Raw genomic sequence first — 26,319 nt, forward strand, 5'->3', positions numbered from 1 at the left:
ACAATCAAATTAATCAATCAATCAAACCAATCAATCAATCAAACCAACGGAACAATTCGGGGCCGGACCCCCCCCGGCGGGGCCCCTCCGCCCCTCCCCCCCCCCTGCGTGATCTCATCGCTGTTGATGGAGAAAATTCCAAAATTCCCAAATTCCCAAACTCCCAAAATTCCTCGGCGGGGGCCGGGACGCGCGATGGGCGGGGGGGGGCGCGGAGGGGACAGAAGGGGGAGGGGACGAAAGGGGGGGGGGACGTTGGGGACAGTGGGGACACGGACAGGGACGGGGGCCGGACGCGGGACGGGGACAAGGGGGGGACGTTGGGGGTCCCTCCCGGTTCCCCCCGGTCCCTCCCGGTCCCTCCCGGTCCCCCCCGGTCCCCCCCGCTGTTGTCGCGGCTGCCGGGGCCGTGAGTCACGGGCACGCCCGCACCGGGAGCGCCGGGAGCGCTGGGAGGGGCAGCGCCGGGGCACTGGGAGCGCTGGGAGCGCTGGGATGAGCCGAACTGGTGTCACTGGGAGCGCTGGGATGAGCCGAACTGGTGTCACTGGGAGCGCTGGGATGTGTCACTGGTGTCACTGGGAGCACTGGGATGAGCCGAACTGGTGTCACTGGGAGCGCTGGGATGTGTCACTGGTGTCACTGGTGTCACTGTGCTGTGTCACTGGTGTTACTGGGAGCACTGGGATGTGTCACTGGTGTCACTGGTGTCACTGGGATGTGTCACTGGTGTCACTGGGAGCACTGGGATGTGTCACTGGTGTCACTGGGATGTGTTACTGGTGTCACTGGGAGCACTGGGATGTGTCACTGGTGTCACTGGGATGTGTTACTGGTGTCACTGGGAGCGCTGGGATGTGTCACTGGTGTCACTGGGAGCACTGGGATGTGTTACTGGGAGCACTGGGATGGGCTGTGCCATGTTACTGGAGTTACTGGGAGGACTGGAATGGACTGTGCCGTGTTACTGGTGTCACTGGGAGCATTTGGACAGACTGTACTGGTGTCACTGGGAGCACTGTGCTGTGTTACTGGGAGCACTGGGAGCACTGGGATGTGTCACTGGTGTCACTGGGAGCACTGGGATGTGTTACTGGGAGCGCTGGGATGTGTTACTGGGAGCACTGGTGTCACTGGGATGTGTCACTGGTGTCACTGGGAGCACTGGGATGTGTCACTGGTGTCACTGGGAGCACTGGGATGTGTTACTGGTGTCACTGGGAGCGCTGTGCTGTGTCACTGGGAGCACTGGGATGTGTTACTGGGAGCACTGGGATGTGTCACTGGTGTCACTGGGAGCGCTGGGTTTGGCTTACTGGGGTTTATGGGGTTGCTGGTGTCACTGGGATGGGCCATACTGGTGTAACTGGGAGCCCTGGGCTGGGCTCTGCCACAGCACTGGTGTTACTGGGAACACTGAGGCAGGCTATACTGGTGTAACTGGGAGGACTGGGATGGACTGTGCTGTGTTACTGGGAGCACTGGGAGCACTGGGATGTGTCACTGGTGTCACTGGGAGCACTGGGATGTGTCACTGGGAGTGATGGGGTTGCTGGGGTTGCTGGTGTCACTGGGATGTGTCACTGGTGTAACTGGGAGCACTGGGGTGGGCTGTGCCCTGTCACGGGTGTTACTGGTGTTAATGGTTTCTCTCACTGGTGTCACTGGTCTTACTGGGATGTGTTACTGCTGTTACTGGTGTTACTGGTGTTACTGGTTTCCATTACTGGTGTTACTGGTGTCACTGGGATGTGTTACTGGTGTCACTGGTTTCTCTCACTGGTGTTACTGGTGTCACTGGTCTCACTGGTTTCCATTACTGGTGTCACTGGTTTGTGTTACTGGTCTCACTGGTGTCACTGGTTTGTGTTACTGGTCTCACTGGTGTCACTGGTTTCTCTCACTGGTGTCACTGGGATGTGTTACTGGTGTCACTGGTTTCCTTTACTGGTGTTACTGGTTTCCATTACTGGTCTCACTGGTGTCACTGGTTTCTCTCGCTGGTGTCACTGGTGTTACTGGTTTCCCTTACTGGTCTCACTGGTTTCCCTTACTGGTCTCACTGGTTTCCCTTACTGGTCTCACTGGTCTCCCTTACTGGTCTCACTGGTCTCCCTTACTGGTCTCACTGGTTTCTCTCACTGGTCTCCCTTACTGGTCTCACTGGTTTCCCTTACTGGTCTCACTGGTCTCCCTTACTGGTCTCAGTGGTCTCCCTTACTGGTCTCACTGGTTTCCCTTACTGGTCTCACTGGTTTCCCTTACTGGTCTCACTGGTTTCCCTCACTGGTCTCACTGGTTTCTCTCACTGGTTTCCCTTACTGGTCTCACTGGTTTCCCTCACTGGTCTCACTGGTTTCCCTTACTGGTCTCACTGGTTTCCCTCACTGGTCTCACTGGTTTCTCTCACTGGTTTCCCTTACTGGTCTCACTGGTTTCCCTTACTGGTCTCAGTGGTCTCCCTTACTGGTCTCACTGGTTTCCCTTACTGGTCTCACTGGTTTCCCTTACTGGTCTCACTGGTTTCTCTCCCCGCTCTCCCTGGAGCCGCTCCCGCTCCGCTGTTTGGTTTCCATGGCAACGCCCCAAACACGGGCGGGGGAGGCTCCCCTGGGGGGGCGGGGTGGGTGTGGCCCAGGCCCCGCCCCCAGGCCCCGCCCCCTCGGGCCACCCCGCCCGGGGCAGAGCGAGAGCGGAGCGGGAGCGGCCGGAGGTACTGGGGGATACTGGGGGGAACTGGGATGGACTGGGGGGAACTGGGATGGACTGGGGGGAACTGGGGGACGCTGGAATGGACTGGGAGAGACTGGGATGAACTGGGATGGACTGGGAGGGAACTGGGGGGGGACTGGGATGGACTGGGGGGAACTGGGGGGCGCTGGGATGGACTGGGAGAGACTGGGATGAACTGGGATGGACTGGGAGGGAACTGGGGGGGGACTGGGATGGACTGTGGGGGACTGGGAGGGAACTGGGGGGGAACTGGGATGGACTGGGGGGAACTGGGGGGCGCTGGGATGGACTGGGAGAGACTGGGATGAACTGGGATGGACTGGGAGGGAACTGGGGGGGGACTGGGATGGACTGGGGGGGACTGGGAGGGACTGGGATGGACTGGGAGAGACTGGGGGGATTGGGAGGGACTGGGATGGACTGGGATGGACTGGGAGGTACTGGGAGAGACTGGGGGGAGCTGGGAGGGACTGGGGGGCACTGGGGGGAACTGGGAAAACTGGGCAGGACTGGGGGGGCACTGAGAGAATCGGGGGGAACTGGGGGCACTGGGAGAACTGGGAGGGACTGGGGGGCACAGGAGGGTCTGGGGGAACTGGGAGAACTGGGGGGGGACTGGGAGAACTGGGGGGCACTGGGGGGGACTGGGAGGGACTGGGAAGAACTGGGAGGAACTGGGAGGAACTGGGAGAATGGGGCAGGACTGAGGGGCACAGGGGGTCTGGGGGGAACTGGGGGAAGTGGCGGGGGACCAGGAGAACTGGGCAGCACTGGGGGGACACGGATATCTGAGGGGAACTGGGAGCACTGGGAGGGACTGGGAGGCCGCTGGGAGGCGCTGGGGGCTCTGAGGTCACTGGGAAGAACTGGGAGAACTGGGGGAAACTGGGGGGAACTGGGGGCACTGGGAGAGCTGAGAGGGACTGGGAGGGACTGGGAGGGACTGGGGAGGGACTGGGATGGACTGGGAGAGACTGGGGGAATTGGGGGCACTGGGGGGGACTGGGAGCACTGGGATGGACTGGGGAGCACTGGGGGGGACTGGGAGCACTGGGATGAACTGGGGGGAACTGGGAGGGACTGGGAGCACTGGGATGAACTGGGCAGTACTGGGGGGCCCTGAGAGAACTGGGAGAAACTGGGGGGAATTTGGGGCACTGGAGGGGACTGGGAGAACTGGGATGGACTGGGAGGGAACTGGGGGGAACTGGGGGCACTGGGAGGGACTGGGAGGCCGCTGGGAGGCGCTGGGGGCTCTGAGGTCACTGGGAAGAACTGGGAGAACTGGGGGAAACTGGGGGGAACTGGGGGCACTGGGAGAGCTGAGAGGGACTGGGAGGGACTGGGAGGGACTGGGAGAATGGGGCGGGACTGGGGGGCACTGAGAGATCTGGGGGAAACTGGGGGGAATTGGGGGCACTGGGGGGGACTGGGAGAACTGGGATGGACTGGGGGGAACTGGGAGGGACTGGGGGCACTGGGAGGGACTGGGAGGCACTGGGGGCTCTGAGGTCACTGGGAAGAACTGGGAGAACTGGGGGAAACTGGGGGGAATTTGGGGCACTGGGGGGGACTGGGAGAACTGGGATGGACTGGGAGGGAACTGGGGGGAACTGGGGGCACTGGGGGAGACTGGGAGGCACTGGGGGGAAGTGTGGGGGGGACTGGGAAGGTCCTGGGGGGCACTGGGGGGCACTGGGGGAGACTGGGGGAGACTGGGGGAATTGCACCCGGGGGAATGGGGGGAACTGGGGGGGACTGGGAATCACTGGGAGGGGTGACTGGGGGTGACTGGGGGTGACTGGGGGTGCCGGGTTCGGGGTGTCTGTGTGTCCCCAGGGGTGTCCCCATGGATGTCCCCACATGCTCATCCCTGTCCCTGTGTCCCCTGGCTGTCCCCACATGTCCCTGTGCCCTTCATTGGTGTCCCCGTGTCCACCCATGGATGTCCCCAAGATGTCCCTGCCTGCTCATGCCTGTGTCCCCTAGCTGTCCCCACAGGTGTCCCTGCGTCCCCTCCATGTCCCTGTGTCCTCATGGATGTCCCCACAGATGTCCCCTCATGCTCATCCCTGTCCCTGTGTCCCGTAGCTGTCCCCACGGATGTCCCCAGGGACGTCCCCCCCATGTCCCCGTGTCCCCAGGGATGTCCCTATGGATGTGCCCGCATGCTCATCCCTGTGCCTGTGTCCCCATCCATGTCCCCGTGTCCCCACCCATGTCCCCATCCATGTCCCCATGTCCCTGTGTCCCCAGGGATGTCCCCTTGTCCCTACGATGTCCCCATCCATGTCCCCACAATGTCCCCACGATGTCCCCGTGTCTCCATCCATGTCCCCATCCATGTCCCCATGTCCCCATCCATGTCCCCATCCATGTCCCCATGTCCCCATCCATGTCCCCATGTCCCCATGTCCCTGTGTCCCCTCGCAGTGTCCCCATGTCCCCACGATGTCCCCATCCATGACCCCCATGTCCCTGTGTCCCTGTGTCCCCTCGCAGTGTCCCCATGTCCCCACGATGTCCCCATCCATGTCCCCATGTCCCCGTGTCCCTGTGTCCCCTCGCAGTGTCCCCATGTCCCCATCCATGTCCCCAGGTCCCCCTCCACATCCCCATCCATGTCCCCATGTCCCCACGATGTCCCCATGTCCCCATCCATGTCCCCATGTCCCTGTGTCCCTGTGTCCCCTCGCAGTGTCCCCATGTCCCTGTGTCCCTGTGTCCCCTCGCAGTGTCCCCATGTCCCCACGATGTCCCCATGTCCCCATGTCCCCACGATGTCCCCACGATGTCCCCATGTCCCCCTGCTGTCCCGCAGGACGATGCCGGTGTCCCTGGAGCTGCGGCTGCTGCTGCTGGCGCTGGCGCTGCGGGGGGAGGAGGTGCCACCCCCGGTGCCACCCCCGGTGTCGCCCCCGGTGTCGCCCCCGGTGTCCCCATCGGTGTCGCCTGTCCCCGGGCCGTGCGGGGCGGCGCTGGCCGATGTGCTGCGGCGGCTGCGGGAGCTCGAGGGACACGTGCAGGCGCTGAGGGGACACTGCGGGGACACGGGGGGACCGCAGGCCGGGACAGGTGACAGGGGATGGGGGGGGGGAGACATGGGGGACATGGGGACAGTGAGGGGACACGGGGGGACTGCAGGCCGGGACAGGTGACAGGGGACAGCGAGGACAATGGGGACATGGGGGACACTGCGGGGACACGGGGGGACCGCAGGCCGGGACAGGTGACAGGGGACAGCGGGGAGGGGGGGACATGGGGCTCATAGGGACAGCGAGGGGACACGGGGGGACCGCAGGCCGGGACAGGTGACAGGGGACAGCGAGGACAATGGGGACATGGGGGACACTGCGGGGACACGGGGGACTGCAGGCCGGGACAGGTGACAGGGGACAGCGAGGACAATGGGGACATGGGGGGCACTGCGGGACACGGGGGGACCCCAGGCCGGGACAGGTGACAGGGGACAGCGGGGGGACACTGGGGACATTTGGGACATTGGAGGGACAGGGGGGACATGGGGTAGTGAGGGTACATTGGGGACATTGCAGGGACAGTATAGGGACAAGGGGGGACCCCAGGCCAGGACAGGTGACAGGGGACAGCGGGGGAGGGGGACATTGGGGACATGGGGGACATTGGGGGACATGGGGACATTGCAGGGACAAGGGGGACATTGGGGACATGGGGGACATGGGGACATGGGGACATGGGGGGACATGGGGGACATGGGGACAGGGGGGACATAGGGGACATTGCAGGGACAAGGGGGACATGGGGACATGGGGACATGGGGGACATTGGGGGACATGGGGGACCTTGGGGACATGGGGGACATTGGGGGACATGGGGGACATGGAGGGACATGGGGACATGGGGGACATGGGGGGACATGGGGGACATGGGGACATGGGACATGGGGACATGGGGACATTGGGGACATGGGGGACATTGCAGGACAAGGGGGACATTGGGGGACATGGGACATTGCAGGGACAAGGGGGACATTGGGGACATGGGGGACATGGGGACATGGGGGACATGGGGACAGGGGGGACATAGGGGACATTGCAGGGACAAGGGGGACATGGGGACATGGGGGACATTGGGGGACATGGGGGACATTGCAGGGACAAGGGGGACATTGGGGACATGGGAGGGGACATGGGGACATGGGGACATGGGGAACATTGGGGGGACATGGGGGACCTTGGGGGACATTGGGGACATGGGGGACATGGGGGACATTGGGGGACATTGGGGACATGGGGGACATTGGGGGACATGGGGGACATTGCAGGGACAAGGGGGACATGGGGGACATGGGGACATGGGGGACATTGGGGGACATTTGGGGACATGGGGGACATGGGGGACATTGGGGGACATGGGGACATGGGGGACATGGGGGACATTGGGGGACATTGGGGGACATTGCAGGGACAAGGGGGACATTGGGGGACATGGGGGACATTGGGGACATGGGGGACATGGGGACATGGGGAATATTGGGGGACATGGGGGACATGGGGGACATTGGGGGACATTGGGGGACATGGGGGACATTGGGGGACATGGGGACATTGGGGACATGGGGGGACATGGGGACATGGGGGACATAGGGGACATTGCAGGGACAAGGGGGACATTGGGGACATGGGGGACATGGGGGACATTGCAGGGACAAGGGGGACATTGGGGACAAGGGGGACATTGCAGGGACATGGGGGACATTGCAGGGACAAGGGGGACATGGGGACATGGGGGACATGGCAGAACACGAGGCTGGGACAGGTGAGCACAGGGAGGGCAGGGGGACACGGGGGGACAATGGGGACACGGGGCTGGGACAGGTGACAGAGGTTGGTGACCTGGAGGGGACAAGGGGGGGGACACGGGGGAGCTCCAGGCTGGGACAGGGACACAGGGGGACACAGGGGACTACTGGGGACATTGGGCTCATGGGGACACTGCGGGGGACAAGGGGGGACCCCAGGCTGGGACAGGTGACAGGGGGACAAGGGGGGGGACATTGGGGACATGGGGGGACATTGGGGACAAGGGGGGACCCCAGGCCAGGACAGGTGACAGGGGACAAGGGGGGGGAAATGGGGGACATGGGGGACATGGGGTAGTGAGGGGGACATTGGGGGTCACTGGGGACATGAGGGACACTGCGGGGGACAAGGGGGGACCGCAGGCCGGGACAGGTGACAGGGGACAAGGCGGGGACACAGAAGAACCCCGGTCTGGGACAGGGACACAGGGAGGGCAGGGAGACATTGGGGACATTGGTGACATGGGGGACATGGGCCTCATGGGGACAGTGAAGGGACATGGCAGAACATGAGGCTGGCATGAGTGACAGAGATCGGTGACATGTTGGGGACATGGAGGGGACATGGGAGAGTGCCCCAGGATGGGACAGGGGAGCACAGGGGGACACTGGGGACATGGGGGACATTGGGGGGACATTGGGGACATTGGGAGCATGGGGCACATGGCAGAACACGAGGCTGGGACAGGTGACAGAGGTTGGTGACATGGAGGGGACATGGGGGAGCCCCAGGGTGGGACAGAAACAGAGGGAGGCCAGGGGGACACTGGGGACATGGGGGACATGGGGGACACAGGGGAGAACAGGGGGACACTGGGGACATGGGGGACATTGGGGACACAGGGAGGACAGGGGGACAATGGGGACATTGGGGGACATTGGGGACATTGGGGGGCATTGGGGTCATTGGGTGTCCTTGGGGGATTGGGGGGGGGACACTGGGGGGCCATTGGGGGTCATTGGGGTGACATTGGTGGAGTCATTCGGGGTCACTGGGGGGTCATTGGAGGGTCACTGGGGAGGTCACCGAGGGGTCACTGGGGGGACATTGGTGGGGACATTCGGGGGTCGTTGTGGGGTCATTGAGGGGACACTGAGGTGGGTTTTGGTGGGGACATTGGGGAGCGGTCATTGGGGGGTCACTGCGAGGGTCAGCAGGGGTCACTGGGGGGTCACTGGGAGGTCATTGGGGGTCATTGAGGTCGTCATTGCTGATGATATTGGGGGGTCGTTTGGAGGGGGTCGCTGAGGGGTCACTGGGGTGGGCATTGGTGGGGACATTGGGGGGGGGTTTGGGGGGATCGGTGGGGGGGGCATTGGGGGGACACTGAGGTGGGTTTCGGGGGGTCATTGGGGGGACACTGAGGTGGGTTTCGGGGGGTCATTGGGGGGGTTTGGGGGGATCAGTGGGGGGGTCATTGGGGGGTCACTGAGGTGGGTTTCGGGGGGTCATTGGGGGGTCACTGGGGTGGGTTTCGGGGGGTCATTGGGGGGACACTGAGGTGGGTTTCGGGGGGGTCTTGGGGGGGGGTTGGGGGGATCGGTGGGGGGGTCATTGGGGGGTCACTGAGGTGGGTTTCGGGGGGGTCATTGGGGGGACACTGAGGTGGGTTTCGGGGGGTCATTGGGGGGACATTGGGGGGATCGGTGGGGGGGTCATTGGGGGGACACTGAGGTGGGTTTTGGGGGGACATTGGGGGGATCGGTGGGGGGGGACATTGGGGGGACACTGAGGTGGGTTTCGGGGGGTTCATTGGGGTCATTGGGGGGACACTGAGGTGGGCATTGGTGGGGACATTGGGGGGGGTTGGGGGGATGGTGGGGGGGGCATTGGGGGGTCACTGAGGTGGGTTTCGGGGGGGCATTGGGGGGTCACTGAGGTGGGTTTCGGGGGGTCATTGGGGGGGTTTGGGGGGATCGGTGGGGGGGTCATTGGGGGGACACTGAGGTGGGTTTCGGGGGGTCATTGGGGGGGGTTGGGGGGATCGGTGGGGGGGTCATTGGGGGGACACTGAGGTGGGTTTCGGGGGGTCATTGGGGGGGGTTGGGGGGATCGGTGGGGGGGGTCATTGGGGGGACACTGAGGTGGGTTTCGGGGGTCATTGGGGGTCACCGGGGGTCACTGTGTCTCACCCCGCTGTCCGTGTCCCCCCCCCCCCCCCCCCAGGCCGCTCCGTGCAGCTCTGCGCCCCCCCCGCGGGCGGTGCCTGCGCTTGCCCCGCCCCCTCGGGCGAGGCCCCGCCCCCGGCCCCGCCCCGCCCCGCGTGTCCCCGCGGCTGCAGCGACCAGGGCCGGTGCGAGCGGGGGCGCTGCCGCTGCTTCCCGGGCTGGAGCGGCCCCGACTGCGGCACGGCCGCCTGCGCGCCGGGCTGGGGCGGCGCCCGCTGCCACGTCGGTGCGTCCCCGCGGTGACACACGGTGTCCCCACGGTGTCCCCACGGTGTCCCCAGTGTGTCCCCAATGTGTCCCCAAGGTGTCCCCAATGTGTCCCCAAGGTGTCCCCAGTGTGTCCCCAGTGTGTCCCCAATGTGTCCCCAAGGTGTCCCCAGTGTGTCCCTAATGTGTCCCCAAGGTGTCCCCAATGGGTCCCCAAGGTGTCCCCAGTGTGTCCCCAGTGTGTCCCCAAGGTGTCCCCAAGGTGTCCCCAATGTGTCCCCAAGGTGTCCCCAGTGTGTCCCCAGTGTGTCCCCAAGGTGTCCCCAATGTGTCCCCAAGGTGTCCCCAGTGTGTCCCCAGTGTGTCCCCAATGTGTCCCCAGTGTGTCCCCAGTGTGTCCCCAAGGTGTCCCCAAGGTGCCCCAAAGGTGTCCCCAAAGTGTCCCCAAGGTGTCCCCAAGGTGCCCCAAAGGTGTCCCCAGGGTGTCCCCAGGGTGTCCCTAAGGTGTCCCCAAGGTGCCCCAAAGGTGTCCCCAAAGTGTCCCCAAGGTGTCCCCAGTGTGTCCCCAATGTGTCCCCAAGGTGTCCCCAAGGTGTCCCCAATGTGTCCCCAAGGTGTCCCCAGTGTGTCCCCAGTGTGTCCCCAAGGTGTCCCCAATGTGTCCCCAAGGTGTCCCCAAGGTGTCCCCAGTGTGTCCCCAGTGTGTCCCCAAGGTGTCCCCAAGGTGTCCCCAAAGTGTCCCCAAGGTGTCCCCAAGGTGCCCCAAAGGTGTCCCCAGGGTGTCCCTAAGGTGTGCCCAAGGTGCCCCAAAGGTGTCCCCACAGTGTCCCCAAGGTGTCCCCAGTGTGTCCCCACAGTGTCCCCAAGGTGTCCCCAGTGTGTCCCTAGTGTGTCCCCAAGGTGTCCCCAAGGTGTCCCCAGTGTGTCCCCAGTGTGTCCCCAAGGTGTCCCCAAGGTGTCCCCAAGGTGTCCCCAAGGTGCCCCAAAGGTGTCCCCAAAGTGTCCCCAAGGTGTCCCCAAGGTGCCCCAAAGGTGTCCCCAGGGTGTCCCTAAGGTGTGCCCAGTGTGTCCCCAAGGTGTCCCCAAGGTGTCCCCAATGTGTCCCCAAGGTGTCCCCAAGGTGTCCCCAGTGTGTCCCCAATGTGTCCCCAGTGTGTCCCCAGTGTGTCCCCAAGGTGTCCCCAGTGTGTCCCCAGTGTGTCCCCAGTGTGTCCCCAAGGTGTCCCCAAGGTGTCCCCAATGTGTCCCCAAGGTGTCCCCAGTGTGTCCCCAGTGTGTCCCCAAGGTGTCCCCAAGGTGCCCCAAAGGTGTCCCCAAAGTGTCCCCAAGGTGTCCCCAAGGTGCCCCAAAGGTGTCCCCAGGGTGTCCCTAAGGTGTGCCCAGTGTGTCCCCAAAGGTGTCCCCAGGGTGTCCCTAAGGTGTGCCCAAGGTGCCCCAAAGGTGTCCCCAAAGTGTCCCCAGTGTGTCCCCATGGTGTCCCCACAGTGTCCCCAATGTGTCCCCAATGTGTCCCCAAGGTGTCCCCAAGGTGTCCCCAAGGTGTCCCCAGTGTGTCCCCAGTGTGTCCCCAAGGTGTCCCCAAGGTGCCCCAAAGGTGTCCCCAGGGTGTCCCTAAGGTGTGCCCAGTGTGTCCCCAAGGTGTCCCCAGGGTGTCCCTAAGGTGTGCCCAAGGTGCCCCAAAGGTGTCCCCAAAGTGTCCCCAGTGTGTCCCCATGGTGTCCCCACAGTGTCCCCAAGGTGCCCCAAAGGTGTCCCCAAAGGTGTCCCCAATGTGTCCCCAATGTGTCCCCAAGGTGTCCCCAGTGTGTCCCCAATGTGTCCCCAAGGTGTCCCCAAGGTGTCCCCAATGTGTCCCCAAGGTGTCCCCAGTGTGTCCCCAGTGTGTCCCCAAGGTGTCCCCAAGGTGTCCCCAAGGTGCCCCAAATGTGTCCCCAATGTGTCCCCAAGGTGTCCCCAGTGTGTCCCCAAGGTGTCCCCAAGGTGTCCCCAAGGTGCCCCAAAGGTGTCCCCAAAGTATCCCCAAGGTGTCCCCAAGGTGCCCCAAAGGTGTCCCCAGGGTGTCCCTAAGGTGTGCCCAGTGTGTCCCCAAGGTGTCCCCAGGGTGTCCCTAAGGTGTGCCCAAGGTGCCCCAAAGGTGTCCCCAAAGTGTCCCCAAGGTGTCCCCACGGTGTCCCCAAAGTGTCCCCAAGGTGTCCCCAGTGTGTCCCCAATGTGTCCCTGCCCTATCCCCACCGTGTCCCTGCGCTGTCCCCACGCTGTCCCTGCTCTGTCCCCACCGTGTCCCTGTTGTGTCCCCTCAGAGGTGCCCTGGGTGTCACCCCGCCTGGCCTCCCGCACGCCGACGTCGCTGCGCATCACCTGGGCCCAGCCCGCGGTGCCTCCCGACGGCTACCGGGTGACACTGGTGCCACTGGTGAGTGGGGACACGGGGGTGGCACAGGAGGGGACACTGGTGCCACTGGTGAGTGGGGACACGGGGGGTGGCACAGGAGGGGACACTGGTGCCACTGGTGAGAGGGGACACGGGGGGTGGCACAGGAGGGGACACTGGTGCCACTGGTGAGTGGGGACACGGGGGTGGCACAGGGACAGGAGGGGACACTGGTGAGTGGGGACACGGGGGTGGCACAGGAGGTGACACTGGTGCCACTGGTGAGTGGGGACACGGGGGTGGCACAGGAGGTGACACTGGTGCCACTGGTGAGAGGGGACACGGGGGGTGGCACAGGAGGGGACACTGGTGCCACTGGTGAGTGGGGACACGGGGGTGGCACAGGAACAGGAGGTGACACTGGTGCCACTGGTGAGTGGGGACACGGGGGTGGCACAGGAACAGGAGGGGACACTGGTGCCACTGGTGAGTGGGGACACGGGGGTGGCACAGGGACAGGAGGGGACACTGGTGCCACTGGTGAGTGGGGACCCGGGGGTGGCACAGGAGGGGACACTGGTGCCACTGGTGAGTGGGGACACGGGGGTGGCACAGGAGGGGACACTGGTGCCACTGGTGAGTGGGGACACGGGGGTGGCACAGGAGGGGACACTGGTGCCACTGGTGAGTGGGGACACGGGGGTGGCACAGGAGGGGACACTGGTGAGTGGGGACACGGGGGTGGCACAGGAGGGGACACTGGTGCCACTGGTGAGTGGGGACACGGGGGTGGCACAGGGACAGGAGGGGACACTGGTGCCACTGGTGAGTGGGGACACGGGGGGTGGCACAGGGACAGGAGGGGACACTGGTGCCACTGGTGAGTGGGGACATGGGGGTGGCACAGGGACAGGAGGGGACACTGGTGCCACTGGTGAGTGGGGACATGGGGGTGGCACAGGGACAGGAGGGGACACTGGTGAGTGGGGACACGGGGGTGGCACAGGAGGGGACACTGGTGCCACTGGTGAGTGGGGACACGGGGGTGGCACAGGGACAGGAGGTGACACTGGTGCCACTGGTGAGTGGGGACACGGGGGTGGCACAGGAGGTGACACTGGTGCCACTGGTGAGTGGGGACACGGGGGGTGGCACAGGGACAGGAGGTGACACTGGTGCCACTGGTGAGTGGGGACACGGGGGTGGCACAGGAGGGGACACTGGTGCCACTGGTGAGTGGGGACACGGGGGTGGCACAGGAGGGGACACTGGTGCCACTGGTGAGTGGGGACACGGGGGTGGCACAGGAGGGGACACTGGTGCCACTGGTGAGTGGGGACACGGGGGTGGCACAGGAGGGGACACTGGTGCCACTGGTGAGTGGGGACACGGGGGTGGCACAGGAGGGGACACTGGTGCCACTGGTGAGTGGGGGACACAGGGGTGGCACAGGGACAGGAGGGGACGCTGGTGCCACTGGTGAGTGGGGACACGGGGGTGGCACAGGGACAGGAGGTGACACTGGTGCCACTGGTGAGTGGGGACACGGGGGTGGCACAGGAGGGGACACTGGTGCCACTGGTGAGTGGGGACACGGGGGTGGCACAGGGACAGGAGGTGACAGGCGGGGGTTGCACAGGGACGGGAGGTGACACGTGGGGGTGGCACAGGGACAGGAGGGGACACAGCAGGAACAGGGACATGCCAGGGGCACCACCCCAGTGCCACCGTGTGGCCACAATGGGAAGAGCCCAACATGTCCCCAAATCATCCCCGTGTGTCCCCAAGGTGTCCCCAATGGTGTCCCCTATGTGTCCCCCAAAATGTGTCCCAAACATGTGCATGCCCCCAGCATTGTCCCCAGTGTGTCCCCAGCGTGTCCCTGTGGTGTCCCCAGGTGTCCTCACCTGTGTCCAGTGTGTCCCCAGTGTTCAGTGTGTCCCCAGTGTGTCCCCAGTGTGTCCCTGTGGTGTCCCCATGGTTTCCCCCATGGTGTCCCCAACGTGTCCCCAGTGTTCCCTGTGGTGTCCCCAGTGTGTCCCCAGTGTGTCCCCAATGTTCCCTGTGGTGTCTCCACCACGTTCCTGGTGTGTCCCCATTGTGTCCCCCAATGAGTCACCACCCTGTCCTCACTGTGTCCCCAACACGTCACCAAAGTGTCCCTCAAGCTCCCAACACATTCCCAGTGTGTCCCCAGTGTGTCCCCAGTGTGTTCCCAGTGTGTCCCCAGTGCTCCCTGTGGTGTCCCCATGGTGTCCCCCAGTGTGTCCCATGGTGTCCCCAACGTGTCCCCAGTGTTCCCTGTGGTGTCCCCATGGTTTCCCCACTCTGTCCCCAGTGTGTCCCTGTGGTGTCCCCAGGTGTCCTCACCTGTGTCCAGTGTGTCCCCAGTGTTCAGTGTGTCCCCAGTGTGTCCCTGTGGTGTCCCCATGGTGCCCCATGTCCCCTCACTGTGTCCCCAAATGTCCCCAGTGTGTCCCTGTGGTGTCCCCACGGTGCCCCCGTGTCCCCTCACTGTGTCCCCAAATGTCCCCAGTGTGTCCCTGTGGTGTCCCCATGGTGCCCCATGTCCCCTCACTGTGTCCCCAAATGTCCCCAGTGTGTCCCTGTGGTGTCCCCACGGTGCCCCCGTGTCCCCTCACTGTGTCCCCAAATGTCCCCAGCGTGTCCCTGTGGTGTCCCCACGGTGCCCCCGTGTCCCCTCACTGTGTCCCCAAATGTCCCCAGTGTGTCCCTGTGGTGTCCCCACGGTGCCCCCGTGTCCCCTCACTGTGTCCCCAAATGTCCCCAGTGTGTCCCTGTGGTGTCCCCACGGTGCCCCCGTGTCCCCTCACTGTGTCCCCAAATGTCCCCAGTGTGTCCCTGTGGTGTCCCCACGGTGCCCCCGTGTCCCGTCACTGTGTCCCCAAATGTCCCCAGTGTGTCCCTGTGGTGTCCCCACGGTGCCCCCGTGTCCCCTCACTGTGTCCCCAAATGTCCCCAGTGTGTCCCTGTGGTGTCCCCACGGTGCCCCCGTGTCCCCTCACTGTGTCCCCAAATGTCCCCAGTGTGTCCCTGTGGTGTCCCCACGGTGCCCCCGTGTCCCCTCACTGTGTCCCCAAATGTCCCCAGTGTGTCCCTGTGGTGTCCCCATGGTGCCCCATGTCCCCTCACTGTGTCCCCAAATGTCCCCAGTGTGTCCCTGTGGTGTCCCCACGGTGCCCCCGTGTCCCCTCACTGTGTCCCCAAATGTCCCCAGTGTGTCCCTGTGGTGTCCCCACGGTGCCCCCGTGTCCCCTCACTGTGTCCCCAAATGTCCCCAGTGTGTCCCTGTGGTGTCCCCACGGTGCCCCCGGGTCCCCTCACTGTGTCCCCAAATGTCCCCAGGATGACCCGGTGGCCATGACGACGCACGAACTGCCCAGCTCTGCCGTCGCCTTCTCGGTGACAGGGCTGTCCCCAGGCCGCCCCTTCGAGCTGCTGGTCCAGGCCCGGCGGGGGCCGCACCTGGGGGCACCTGGGGTCCTGCGGCTGCGCACAGGTGGGGACACCTGGGGACACCTGGGGACACCTGGGGACACCTGGGGACACCTGGGGACAGGGCAGGGGTGGGGAAACAGGAACGGGGTGAGGGTGGGAATGGCATTGGGAGGAGGGTGGAGAGAGGGTCCTGCACCTGTGCACAGGTGGGGACACCTGGGGACACCTGGGGACACCACAGGGACACCTGGGGACATGGTGGGGACACCTGGGGACACCTGGGGACACCTGGGATCACTGTGGGGACAGGGCAGGGCAACAGGATTGGGGTGAGGGTGGGAATGGCAGGGGGGTGAGGGTGGAGAGAGGGTCCTGCACCTGTGCACAGGTGGGGACACCTGGGGACACCTGGGGACACCACAGGGACACCTGGGGACATGGTGGGGACACCTGGGAACATGGTGGGGACACCTGGGGACACGGTGGGGACAGGGCAGGGGATGAGGAAACAGGAATGGGGTGAGGGTGGGGATGGCATGGGGGTGAGGAGGGAGAGAGGGTCCTGCACCTGTGCACAGGTGGGGACACCTGGGGACACCTGGGGACACCACAGGGACACCTGGGGACATGGTGGGGATACCTGGGGACACGGTGGGGACATGGCAAGGGGTGGGGAAACAGGAACGGGGTGAGAATGGGAATGGGACGGGGGTGAGGATGGAGAAAGGATCCTGCACCTGTGCACAGGTGGGGACACCTGGGGACACCTGGGGACACCTGGGGACACCATGGGAACAGGGTGGTGCACAGGTGGGGACACTTGGGGACACCTGGGGACAGGGCAGGGGATGAGGAAACAGGAACGGGGTGAGGGTGGGGATGGCATGGGGGTGAGGAGGGAGAGAGGGTCCTGCACCTGTGCACAGGTGGGGACACCTGGGGACACCTGGGAACAACTGAGGACACCTGGGGACATGGTGGGGACACCTGTGCACAGGTGGGGACACCTGGGGACACCTGGGGACACCTGGGGACACGGTGGGGACAGGAAAGGGGGTGGGAATGGCAGGGGGGTGAGGGTGGAGAGAGGGTCCTGCACCTGTGCACAGGTGGGGACACCTGGGGACACCCCAGGGACACCTCAGGGACACCTGGGGACACCTGGGGACAAGGCAGCGGGTGCAGAGATGGAGTGAGGAACACAGCAGGGACAGGAATGGCAGTGGGGACAGTGGGTGGCATGGGGACAGGGACAGGATGGCATGGAGACAGTGGAGATGGCACAGGGATGGGGACAGGGATGTCCCCAGTCTCTGTGACACATTGGTGACATGGCTCCCCTTTGTTCCACAGCGCTCACCCTGTCCGTGCCCCACCATGAGGGGTCCCCGGGGTCACCTCAGGGCTCCCTGGGGTCCCCAGCAGTGGCACCATCAGCCCGAGGACCCCCAGAATCCCCAGGGTCCCCAGGGTCACCGGTGTCACCCCTATCACCAGACTTGTCCCTGGGGTCACCCGGCTCCTTGGGGTCACCAGCATCTCCCAAGGTTCCAGCATCTCCAGCAGCTCGAGGGTCCCTAGGATCACCAGCACCCGCGAGGTCACCGGTGCCACCAGAGCCCCCAGCGTCACCGGTGCCACCAGAATTCTCAGAGTCACCGGTGCCACCAGAGTCCCCAGGGTCACCGGTGCCACCAGAATTCTCAGAGTCACCAGTGTCACCAGAGTCCCCAGGGTCACCGGTGTCACCAGAGTCACCGGAGTCACCAGAATCCCCAGGGTCACCAGGATCCCCATGGTCATCAGTGTCCCCAGAGTCCCCAGAGTTCCCAATGTCCCCAGAGTTCCCAGAGCTGCCAGGGTCCCCAGGGTCCCCAGGGTCTCCTTCACCCCCAGAGTCCCCAGTGTCCCCAGAGTCCCCTCCACCCCCGTGGTCCCCAGAGTCCCCGTGGTCCCCCCTGTCCCCAGGCGTCCCCTCCCTGCAGGACCTGGTGGCCCGGCTGTCCCCGTACAGTGGCTCCCTGCTGCAGCGTCTCGAGAGCCACCTCCGGGCCACCAAGTTCCCTCTGCGTGGCAACCAGACGGTGCCAGGGGTGGCCCGTGCCATCCTGGCCTACATCCTGCGGCGGCACCCGGGCCTGGGGACAGCGCGGGGACACACAGGTGGCTGTGGGGACACTGGGGAGGGACAGGGGCGGAAAGGAGGCCTCAGGGATGGGGGGACAAGGGAGGGACATCCTGGAGAGGGGAAGAGATGGGGAGAGAGGAACATCAGAGTGAGGGGATGGTGGGACAGGGACAGGGACAGGGACAGGGACAGGGACAGGGACAGGGACAGGGACAGGGACATTCCAGGGAGGGTGGGATGGAGGGGATGGAGAACATGGAGGATGGGAGAAAGGAACATCAGAATGAGATGGATGCAGGGAGGTGGGAATGGGACAGGACAGGGACAGGGAAGGGACATTCCAGGGAGGGTGGGATGGAGGGGACAGGGGGACAGGGGGACAGGGACAGGGAGGATGGAGAGGATGGGTGGACAGGACATGCTGAGAAGGAGGAGGATCACAGGGATCAGAGGGAGGGACATCCTGGAGAGAGGAAAAGGGAGGATGGGTGTGAGGGACATGCTGAGAAGGAGGAGGATCACAGGGATCAGAGGGAGGGACATCCTGGAGAGAGGAAAAGGGAGGATGGGTGTAAGGGACATCCTGAGAAGGAGGAGGGTCACAGGGATCAGGGGGAAGGACATGCTGGGCAGGGAAATGAGAGATGGCGTGTCAGGGATGTCTTGTAACGCGCTCTCTGGGGACAGGGGACGGTGGAAACCAGGTGGAAGTGCTGGAATGGGGGGACTTGGACAGGATGAAGGTGACGGAGCCATGGAGGGACATGGGGAAAACAGGTACTGACGTTGGGAATGATGGATGGGATGAGCTCAGGGGTTGGATTTGATGGCCCTTAAGGGTCCCATCCAGTTAAGAAGATTCTGGTATGGAGAGAGGATGGATGGATGGATGGATGGATGGATGGATGGATGGATGGATGGATGGATGGATGGATGGATGGATGGATGGATGGATGGATGGATGGATGGATGGACACAGGGATGGATGGATGGATGGATGGATGGATGGATGGATGGATGGATGGATGGATGGATGGATGGATGGATGGGTGGATGGATGGATGGATGGATGGATGGATGGATGGATGGATGGATGGATGGATGGATGGATGGATGGATGGATGGGTGGATGGGTGGATGGATGGATGGATGGATGGATGGATGGAGGGATGAATGGATGGATGGATGGATGGATGGATGGATGGATGGATGGATGGATGGATGGATGGATGGATGAATGGATGGATGGGTGGATGGATGGATGATGGATGGATGGATGGATGGATGGATGGATGGATGGATGGATGGATGGATGGGTGGATGGAGGGATGGATGGATGGAGGGATGGATGGATGGATGGATGGATGGATGGATGGATGGATGGATGGATGGATGGATGGATGGATGGATGGACGGACACAGGGATGGATGGATGGATGGATGGATGGATGGATGGATGGATGGATGGATGGATGGATGGATGGGTGGATGGATGGACGGACACAGGGAGGGATGGCTGGGTGGATGGATGGATGATGGATGGATGATGGATGGATGGATGGATGGATGGATGGATGGATGGATGGATGGATGGATGATGGATGGATGGATGGCCCATGGATTAGAGAGATGGAGAGACTGATGAATGCAGACATGAACGGAGGAGGAGATGGATGGAGAGATGGAGGGATAAGAGAGGGATGGATGGAGGGAGGCTGGAGATATGGATGACCATGCGAACGGACAGACAGCTGCCTGTGCCCACACTGTTCCCACTCCATTGCAGTCAAAGCCGAGCCAGAAGAGCAGCGTCCATCCCGGCCAGCCCTGGGTGACCTGGGGGTCTCGAGTGTCACGCCCAGCTCTGTGCAGCTGCACTGGAGCGTCCCCGAGGGCTCCTTTGACTCCTTCACGCTGCAGTACCGGGATGCCCAGGGCCAGCCCCAGGCCCTGCCCATCGATGGCGGGTCCCGCTCGGTGACAGTGCCAGGGCTGTCCCCGTCCCGCCGGTACCGCTTCCACCTCTACGGGCTGAGGGGTGAGAAGAGGATCGACCGTGTCTCCATTGATATCATCACAGGTGAGGGTAGATGGATGGATGGATGGATGGATGGATGGATGGATGGATGGATGGATGGACCAACTTATCTCATCTCATCTCATCCCATACTAACCTGCTATCAAGAACCCACAGTCATCATCATCACCCATCATCATCGGTACCATCATCATCCAGCACCCATCCTTCCACCAAAGCTCTCCTCAGTTTCCTCCAATCCCAAGTGCCAGCTCGAGGGTGGAGGACTGGTAACAGCATGATGGGATGGATGGATGGATGGATGGATGGATGGATGGATGGATGGATGGATGGATGATGGATGGATGGATGGATGGTGACTGTGATGGGTAATGATGGATGGTGATGATAATGATGATGATCAATGGTGAATGGGTGTGGGGACAGCTTGCTGGAGGTTTGATGTATCAAATCAGTGATTTGGTGGCTGGATGATCCAAATGAGGGAGAAGTTAAAGAATCGGTTGAAGCGAAAGGTGCCTGTGAAGAACCGTGCTTGAATGGATGAGTTGCTAATGAAGGCCAGAATGAATGATCCAGGAGATGAAAGTGTGGATGGATGTTCAGATGGACACACCCATCACCCTCACCTCTCCATCACAGCTGCAGAAGAGCCAGAGAAGCAGAACTTGCCCTCAGAGGAGCCCCATGAGAAACCCCAACCTGAGCCCCCAGCATCAGAGTCATTTCCAGCAGGAGCAGAGCTGGGGGAGCTGAGGGTCTCGAGTGTCACGCCCAGCTCTGTGCAGCTGCACTGGAGCGTCCCCGAGGGCTCCTTTGACTCCTTCACGCTGCAGTACCGGGATGCCCAGGGCCAGCCCCAGGCCCTGCCCATCGATGGCGGGTCCCGCTCGGTGACAGTGCCAGGGCTGTCCCCGTCCCGCCGGTACCGCTTCCACCTCTACGGGCTGAGGGGCAGGAAGAAGATCGACCATGTGTCCACCGAGGTCATCACGGGTAAGGGAGAAGGTCACAGGGATGGAAGGATCACAAAATGGATGCATCAAGGGATCCCATGCCCATCACACACCCACCAACTAGCAGCCATTGACTCAGCAACACCTGATCAGCCATGAACCCTTCCCCCAACCCATTGTCTGGCACCTTCCATCATTCATCATCCATCAGCACCTGCAGGAACCATGAATTGTCCATTGTCGTCCATCATCTTCATCTATCATGGATCGCCATCGCCGTCATTCATCAATTATCATGCATCCATCTATCCTGCCATGCTTCCCTCATCCTCTATCCAGGCCGGATGTTTTCAGTGATAAATGAATGGAAGGTTGTCCATGGGAAATAAGGGTGGGAAGGGTGAAGGCGTGGGGAGATTTGATGAAAAAGAGGCAGAGAGGTTGATGTGGAAATGTCCACAGGCTTGTATTGGATGTTGGATGAGTGACTGAAAGAATGATGGATGGATGGATGGATGGATGGATGGATGGATGGATGGATGGATGATCCAATAGATGGACACATGGGTGAATGGATGGTTGGTGGGTGGTGGGATGGGGATTTGGAAGGACACATGGATGGCCACACCCATTACCATTTATTTCCAATCCAGCCACTGAAGAATCCTTGCCAACAGAGGAGCCCCAACAGGAGAAGCCCCAAACTGAATCCCTGGCATCTGAGGCACTCCCACCAAGAGCAGCGCTGGGTGACCTGAGGGTCTCGAATGTCATGCCCAGCTCTGTGCAGCTGCACTGGAGCGTCCCCGAGGGCTCCTTTGACTCCTTCACGCTGCAGTACCGGGATGCCCAGGGCCAGCCCCAGGCCCTGCCCATCGATGGCGGGTCCCGCTCGGTGACAGTGCCAGGGCTGTCCCCGTCCCGCCGGTACCGCTTCCACCTCTACGGGCTGAGGGGCAGGAAGAAGATCGACCATGTGTCCACCGAGGTCATCACGGGTGAGGGAGAAGGTCAAGAGGAGGAAGACTGGGTGGATGTATGGATGAAGAAAAATGGACATATGCAGTGATGGAGGGATGAAGGGATGGGTGATTGGAGGAAGGGATAGATTGATGGAGTAGTGGATGGATGGATGGATGGATGGATGGATGGATGGATGGATGGATGCATAGTAGATTTATGGCTGGGCCTGCGTCGGGTTTGTGTCCTGGGTTTGGGAGGCGCCTGGCAATGAGAATGGGCATGGAGGATTGGGTTCAAGGACTGACTGAAGGAAACAGGAGGGATGAAGATGGATAATACATGATGTTTTTTAGGGCAAATTGATAGATTTTGGACAGAGCAGATCAGATCAATTCTGATCAGTGGTTGGGTGGTTGGATGGTCAAAAGGAGGGTGAGATTAAAGAAGGCGATAAGGAAAAAGTGTGTGAAAAGAAGTATGACTGGATGGATGCATGGCTGGATGGATGGATGGATGGATGGATGGATGGATGGATGGATGGATGGATGGATGGATGAAGGATGGTTGCCAGAATGAATGGTCCAGTATATGGAAGTGTGGATGAATGAGTGGATTGGTCGGTCTTGGATGGTTGGTTGGATGGAAGCAGCCATTAACATCGCCTCTCCACAGGAGCTGCAGAAGAGTCAGAGGAACAGCCCCTGCCCACAGAGGAACCGCAGGATGAGAAACCCCAAACTGAGTCCCCCACATCTGAGGCCACCCCAGCACTGGAAGACCTGAAGGTTTCCAGCGTCACGCCCAGCTCTGTGCAGCTGCACTGGAGCGTCCCCGAGGGCTCCTTTGACTCCTTCACGCTGCAGTACCGGGATGCCCAGGGCCAGCCCCAGGCCCTGCCCATCGATGGCGGGTCCCGCTCGGTGACAGTGCCAGGGCTGTCCCCGTCCCGCCGGTACCGCTTCCACCTCTACGGGCTGCGGGGCAGGAAGAAGATTATCCACGTTTCAACCGAGGTCATGACAGGTAAGAGGAAAGGTTATGAGGAGTTAGTCTGGGTGGGTGAATGGATGAAGAATAATGGATATATGGATATATGCAGTGATGAAGGGATGAAGGAATGGGTGATTGGAGGAAGGGATGGAGTGGTAGAGGGATGGAGGAATACAGGAAAGGATGGATGGATGGATGGATGGATGGATGGATGGATGGATGGACAATGGATTAATGGCTGAGCCAGTGGCTGCTTTGGGTCGTGGGTTTGGGAGGTGCATGGCAATTCAATTGTAGATGGAGTATTGGATTCAAGGTCTGCCTGAAGGAAACAGTACTGATGAAGATGGATGATGCATGATGTTTTTATGGGCAGATTGATGCTTACTTGACAGAGCAGATCTGATCAGATCCATGGTTGGGTGGTTGGATGATCAAAGGGAGGGTGACATGAAAAAAGGAGTCGAAGCAAAAAGTGTTTGAAAAGGTATATGACTGGATGGATGGATGGATGGATGGATGGATGGATGGATGGATGGATGGATGCAAAGATCCCACTCCCACTCCATCCCCATCTGTCAGTGAGCAACCACTGATTTGGGCACCATCCATTCAACCATTGACCCTTCTCCTATCGGGGTGACCAACATTTGCTGTCCACTATCATCATCATCAGCATCCATCAATTATCCATCAATATCATCCATAATTTTCACTAACCATGTATAACCACCACCATCATTGTCCATTGTCACCTTCATAATTCCTCAATCATCTTCCAGCCATCCATTCTCCATCCACCCACTGATCATTCTTCATCCATTAACGATGGATGGATGGATGGATGGATGGATGGATGGATGGATGGATGGATGGACGGACTGTGGATTAATGGCTGAGCCAGTGGCTGGTTTATGTTGTGGGTTTGGGAGCAGCATGGCAATGACATTGTAGATGGAGGATTGGATTCAAGGTCTCCCTGAATGAAACAGGATTAATGAAGGGAGATGATGCATGATCTTTTTTAGGGCAAATTTCTGTTTGTTTGACATGAGCAGATCAGATCAGATTGGTGGTTGGGAGGCTGGATGATCAAATGGAGGGTGAGATTAAAGAAGGATTTGAAGGAAAAAGTTTTTGACAAGAAGGATGACTGGATGTGTGTGGATGGATGGATGGATGGATGGATGGATGGATGGATGGATGGATGGATGGATGGAGGGAAGGATGGTTCCAGAATAAATGGTCCAGAATATGGAAGTGTGGATGAATGAGTGGATTGGTTGGTGGGGGATTGTTCTTTGGATGGAAGCAGCCATGACCTTCCCCGCTCCATAGGAGCTGCAGAAGAGCCAGAGGAACTGCCCGTGCCAACAGAGGAACCGCAGGATGAGAAACCCCAAACTGAGGCCCCCACATCTGCGGCCACTCCAGCACTGGAAAACCTGAGGATCTCGAGTGTCACGCCCAGCTCTGTGCAGCTGCACTGGAGCGTCCCCGAGGGCTCCTTTGACTCCTTCACGCTGCAGTACCGGGATGCCCAGGGCCAGCCCCAGGCCCTGCCCATCGATGGGAGGTCCCGCTCGGTGACAGTGCCAGGGCTGTCCCCGTCCCGCCGGTACCGCTTCCACCTCTACGGGCTGAGGGACAGGAAGAAGATCGACCATGTGTCCACCGAGGTCATCACGGGTAAGAGAGAAGGTCAGGGTGAGGAAGGGTGGGTGGATGTATGGATGAAGGATATCAGGTATATGGAGACGTGGAGGGATGAAGGAATGGAGGGATGCGTGATTGGAGGAAGGGATGGAGTGGTGGATGTATGGGGAATACAGGAATGGATGGATGGATGGATGGATGGATGGATGGATGGATGGATGGATGGATGGATGGATGGATGGACAAATGGCTGGATGGACAGAAGGATGATTGCCAGTAAGAATGGTCTAGAATATGGAAGTGTGGATGAGTGAGTGGGTTGGTTGGTGGTGGATGGATGTTTGGATGGAAGCAGCCATTAACATCCCCTCTCCATAGGAGCTGTAGAAGAGCCAGAGGAACTGCCCCTGCCCACAGAGGAACCACAGCATGAGAAACCCCAAACTGAGGCTCCCACACCTGAGACCACTCCAGCACTGGAAGACCTGAGGGTGTCTGGTGTCACATCCAACTCTGTGGAGCTACAGTGGACTGTCCCTGAGGGCTCCTTTGACTCCTTCACGCTGCAGTACCGGGATGCCCAGGGCCAGCCCCAGGCCCTGCCCATCGATGGCGGGTCCCGCTCGGTGACAGTGCCAGGGCTGTCCCCGTCCCGCCGGTACCGCTTCCACCTCTACGGGCTGAGGGGCAGGAAGAAGATCGACCATGTGTCCACCGAGGCTGTGACAGGTGAGGGGGAAAATCAGGAGGAGGAAGGGCGGGTGGATGTATGGATGAAGAATAATGGATATATGGAGAGATGGAGGGATGAAAGAATGGAGTGATGGGCGATTGGATGAAGGGTTGGAGTGCTGGAGGAGTGAGGCAATAGAGGAATGGATGGATGGATGGATGGATGGATGGATGGATGGATGGATGGATGGATGGACAGATCCCACTCCTATTCCATCCCCATCTGTCAGTGAGCATCCACTGACTTGGGTACCATCCAATCACTCACTGACCCTTCTACTGACCAGGTGACCAACATTTACAGTCCACTATGATCATCATCATCATCCATCCACCATTATCCATCACTGATCCATCATTTTCATCCCTATTTTTTATCTACCATGTATAAACACCACCATCATCATTCCTCAATTATCTTCCATCCATCCATCCATTCTTCCATCCACCCACTGATCATTCTTCATCCATTAACGATGGATGGATGGATGGATGGATGGATGGATGGATGGATGGATGGATGGATGGATGGATTGTTGGTAAGTGGTGGGATGGACATTTGAGGGACACAGGCATTTCCACCGCGATCGCTATCCCATCTCAACAGGAGAGGATGGATGAATGGTCCAATGGATGGACACATGGGTGAATGGATGGATTGGTTGGTGGGTGGTGGGATGGACTTTTGGAGAGACATATATATGCCCATCCCTTTACCATCTCTTGTCCACTACAGGCATGGAAGAACCCCTGCCCTCAGAGGAACCGCAGCATGAGAAACCCCAAACTGAGTATCCAGCATCTGAGGCCACTCCAGCACTGGAAGACCTGAGGGTCACCAGTGTCACGCCCAGCTCTGTGCAGCTGCACTGGAGCATCCCCGAGGGCTCCTTTGACTCCTTCACGCTGCAGTACCGGGATGCCCAGGGCCAGCCCCAGGCCCTGCCCATCGATGGCGGGTCCCGCTCGGTGACAGTGCCAGGGCTGTCCCCGTCCCGCCGGTACCGCTTCCACCTCTACGGGCTGAGGGGAGGCAGGAGGGTTGACCGTGTCTCCACCGACGCTGTCACAGGTGAG

The 26,319-nt window shown here is 61.2% G+C and overlaps 1 protein-coding gene across 1 annotated transcript in view; it reads left to right on the forward strand.

Annotated features, from left to right (window-relative positions):
- Positions 1–5,558: 5,558 nt before the first annotated feature.
- Positions 5,559–26,319, forward strand: part of LOC132085226 (tenascin-X-like) — a 76,884-nt gene continuing 56,123 nt past the window's right edge. Inside the window, exons 1-14 of the mRNA XM_059490591.1 lie at positions 5,559–5,808; positions 9,741–9,968; positions 12,250–12,362; positions 15,687–15,840; positions 17,133–17,942; positions 18,595–18,684; positions 19,694–19,987; positions 20,443–20,460; positions 20,666–20,953; positions 21,579–21,899; positions 22,540–22,887; positions 24,193–24,543; positions 24,889–25,239; positions 26,003–26,314. Of these exons, the coding sequence (XP_059346574.1) occupies positions 5,559–5,808; positions 9,741–9,968; positions 12,250–12,362; positions 15,687–15,840; positions 17,133–17,942; positions 18,595–18,684; positions 19,694–19,987; positions 20,443–20,460; positions 20,666–20,953; positions 21,579–21,899; positions 22,540–22,887; positions 24,193–24,543; positions 24,889–25,239; positions 26,003–26,314 (3,928 nt within the window). The remainder of the gene's footprint in view (positions 5,809–9,740; positions 9,969–12,249; positions 12,363–15,686; positions 15,841–17,132; positions 17,943–18,594; positions 18,685–19,693; positions 19,988–20,442; positions 20,461–20,665; positions 20,954–21,578; positions 21,900–22,539; positions 22,888–24,192; positions 24,544–24,888; positions 25,240–26,002; positions 26,315–26,319) is intronic.

The sequence above is a fragment of the Ammospiza nelsoni genome, chromosome 29 (genome assembly GCF_027579445.1).
Source record: "Ammospiza nelsoni isolate bAmmNel1 chromosome 29, bAmmNel1.pri, whole genome shotgun sequence".
NCBI classification, from domain to species: Eukaryota; Metazoa; Chordata; class Aves; order Passeriformes; family Passerellidae; genus Ammospiza; species Ammospiza nelsoni.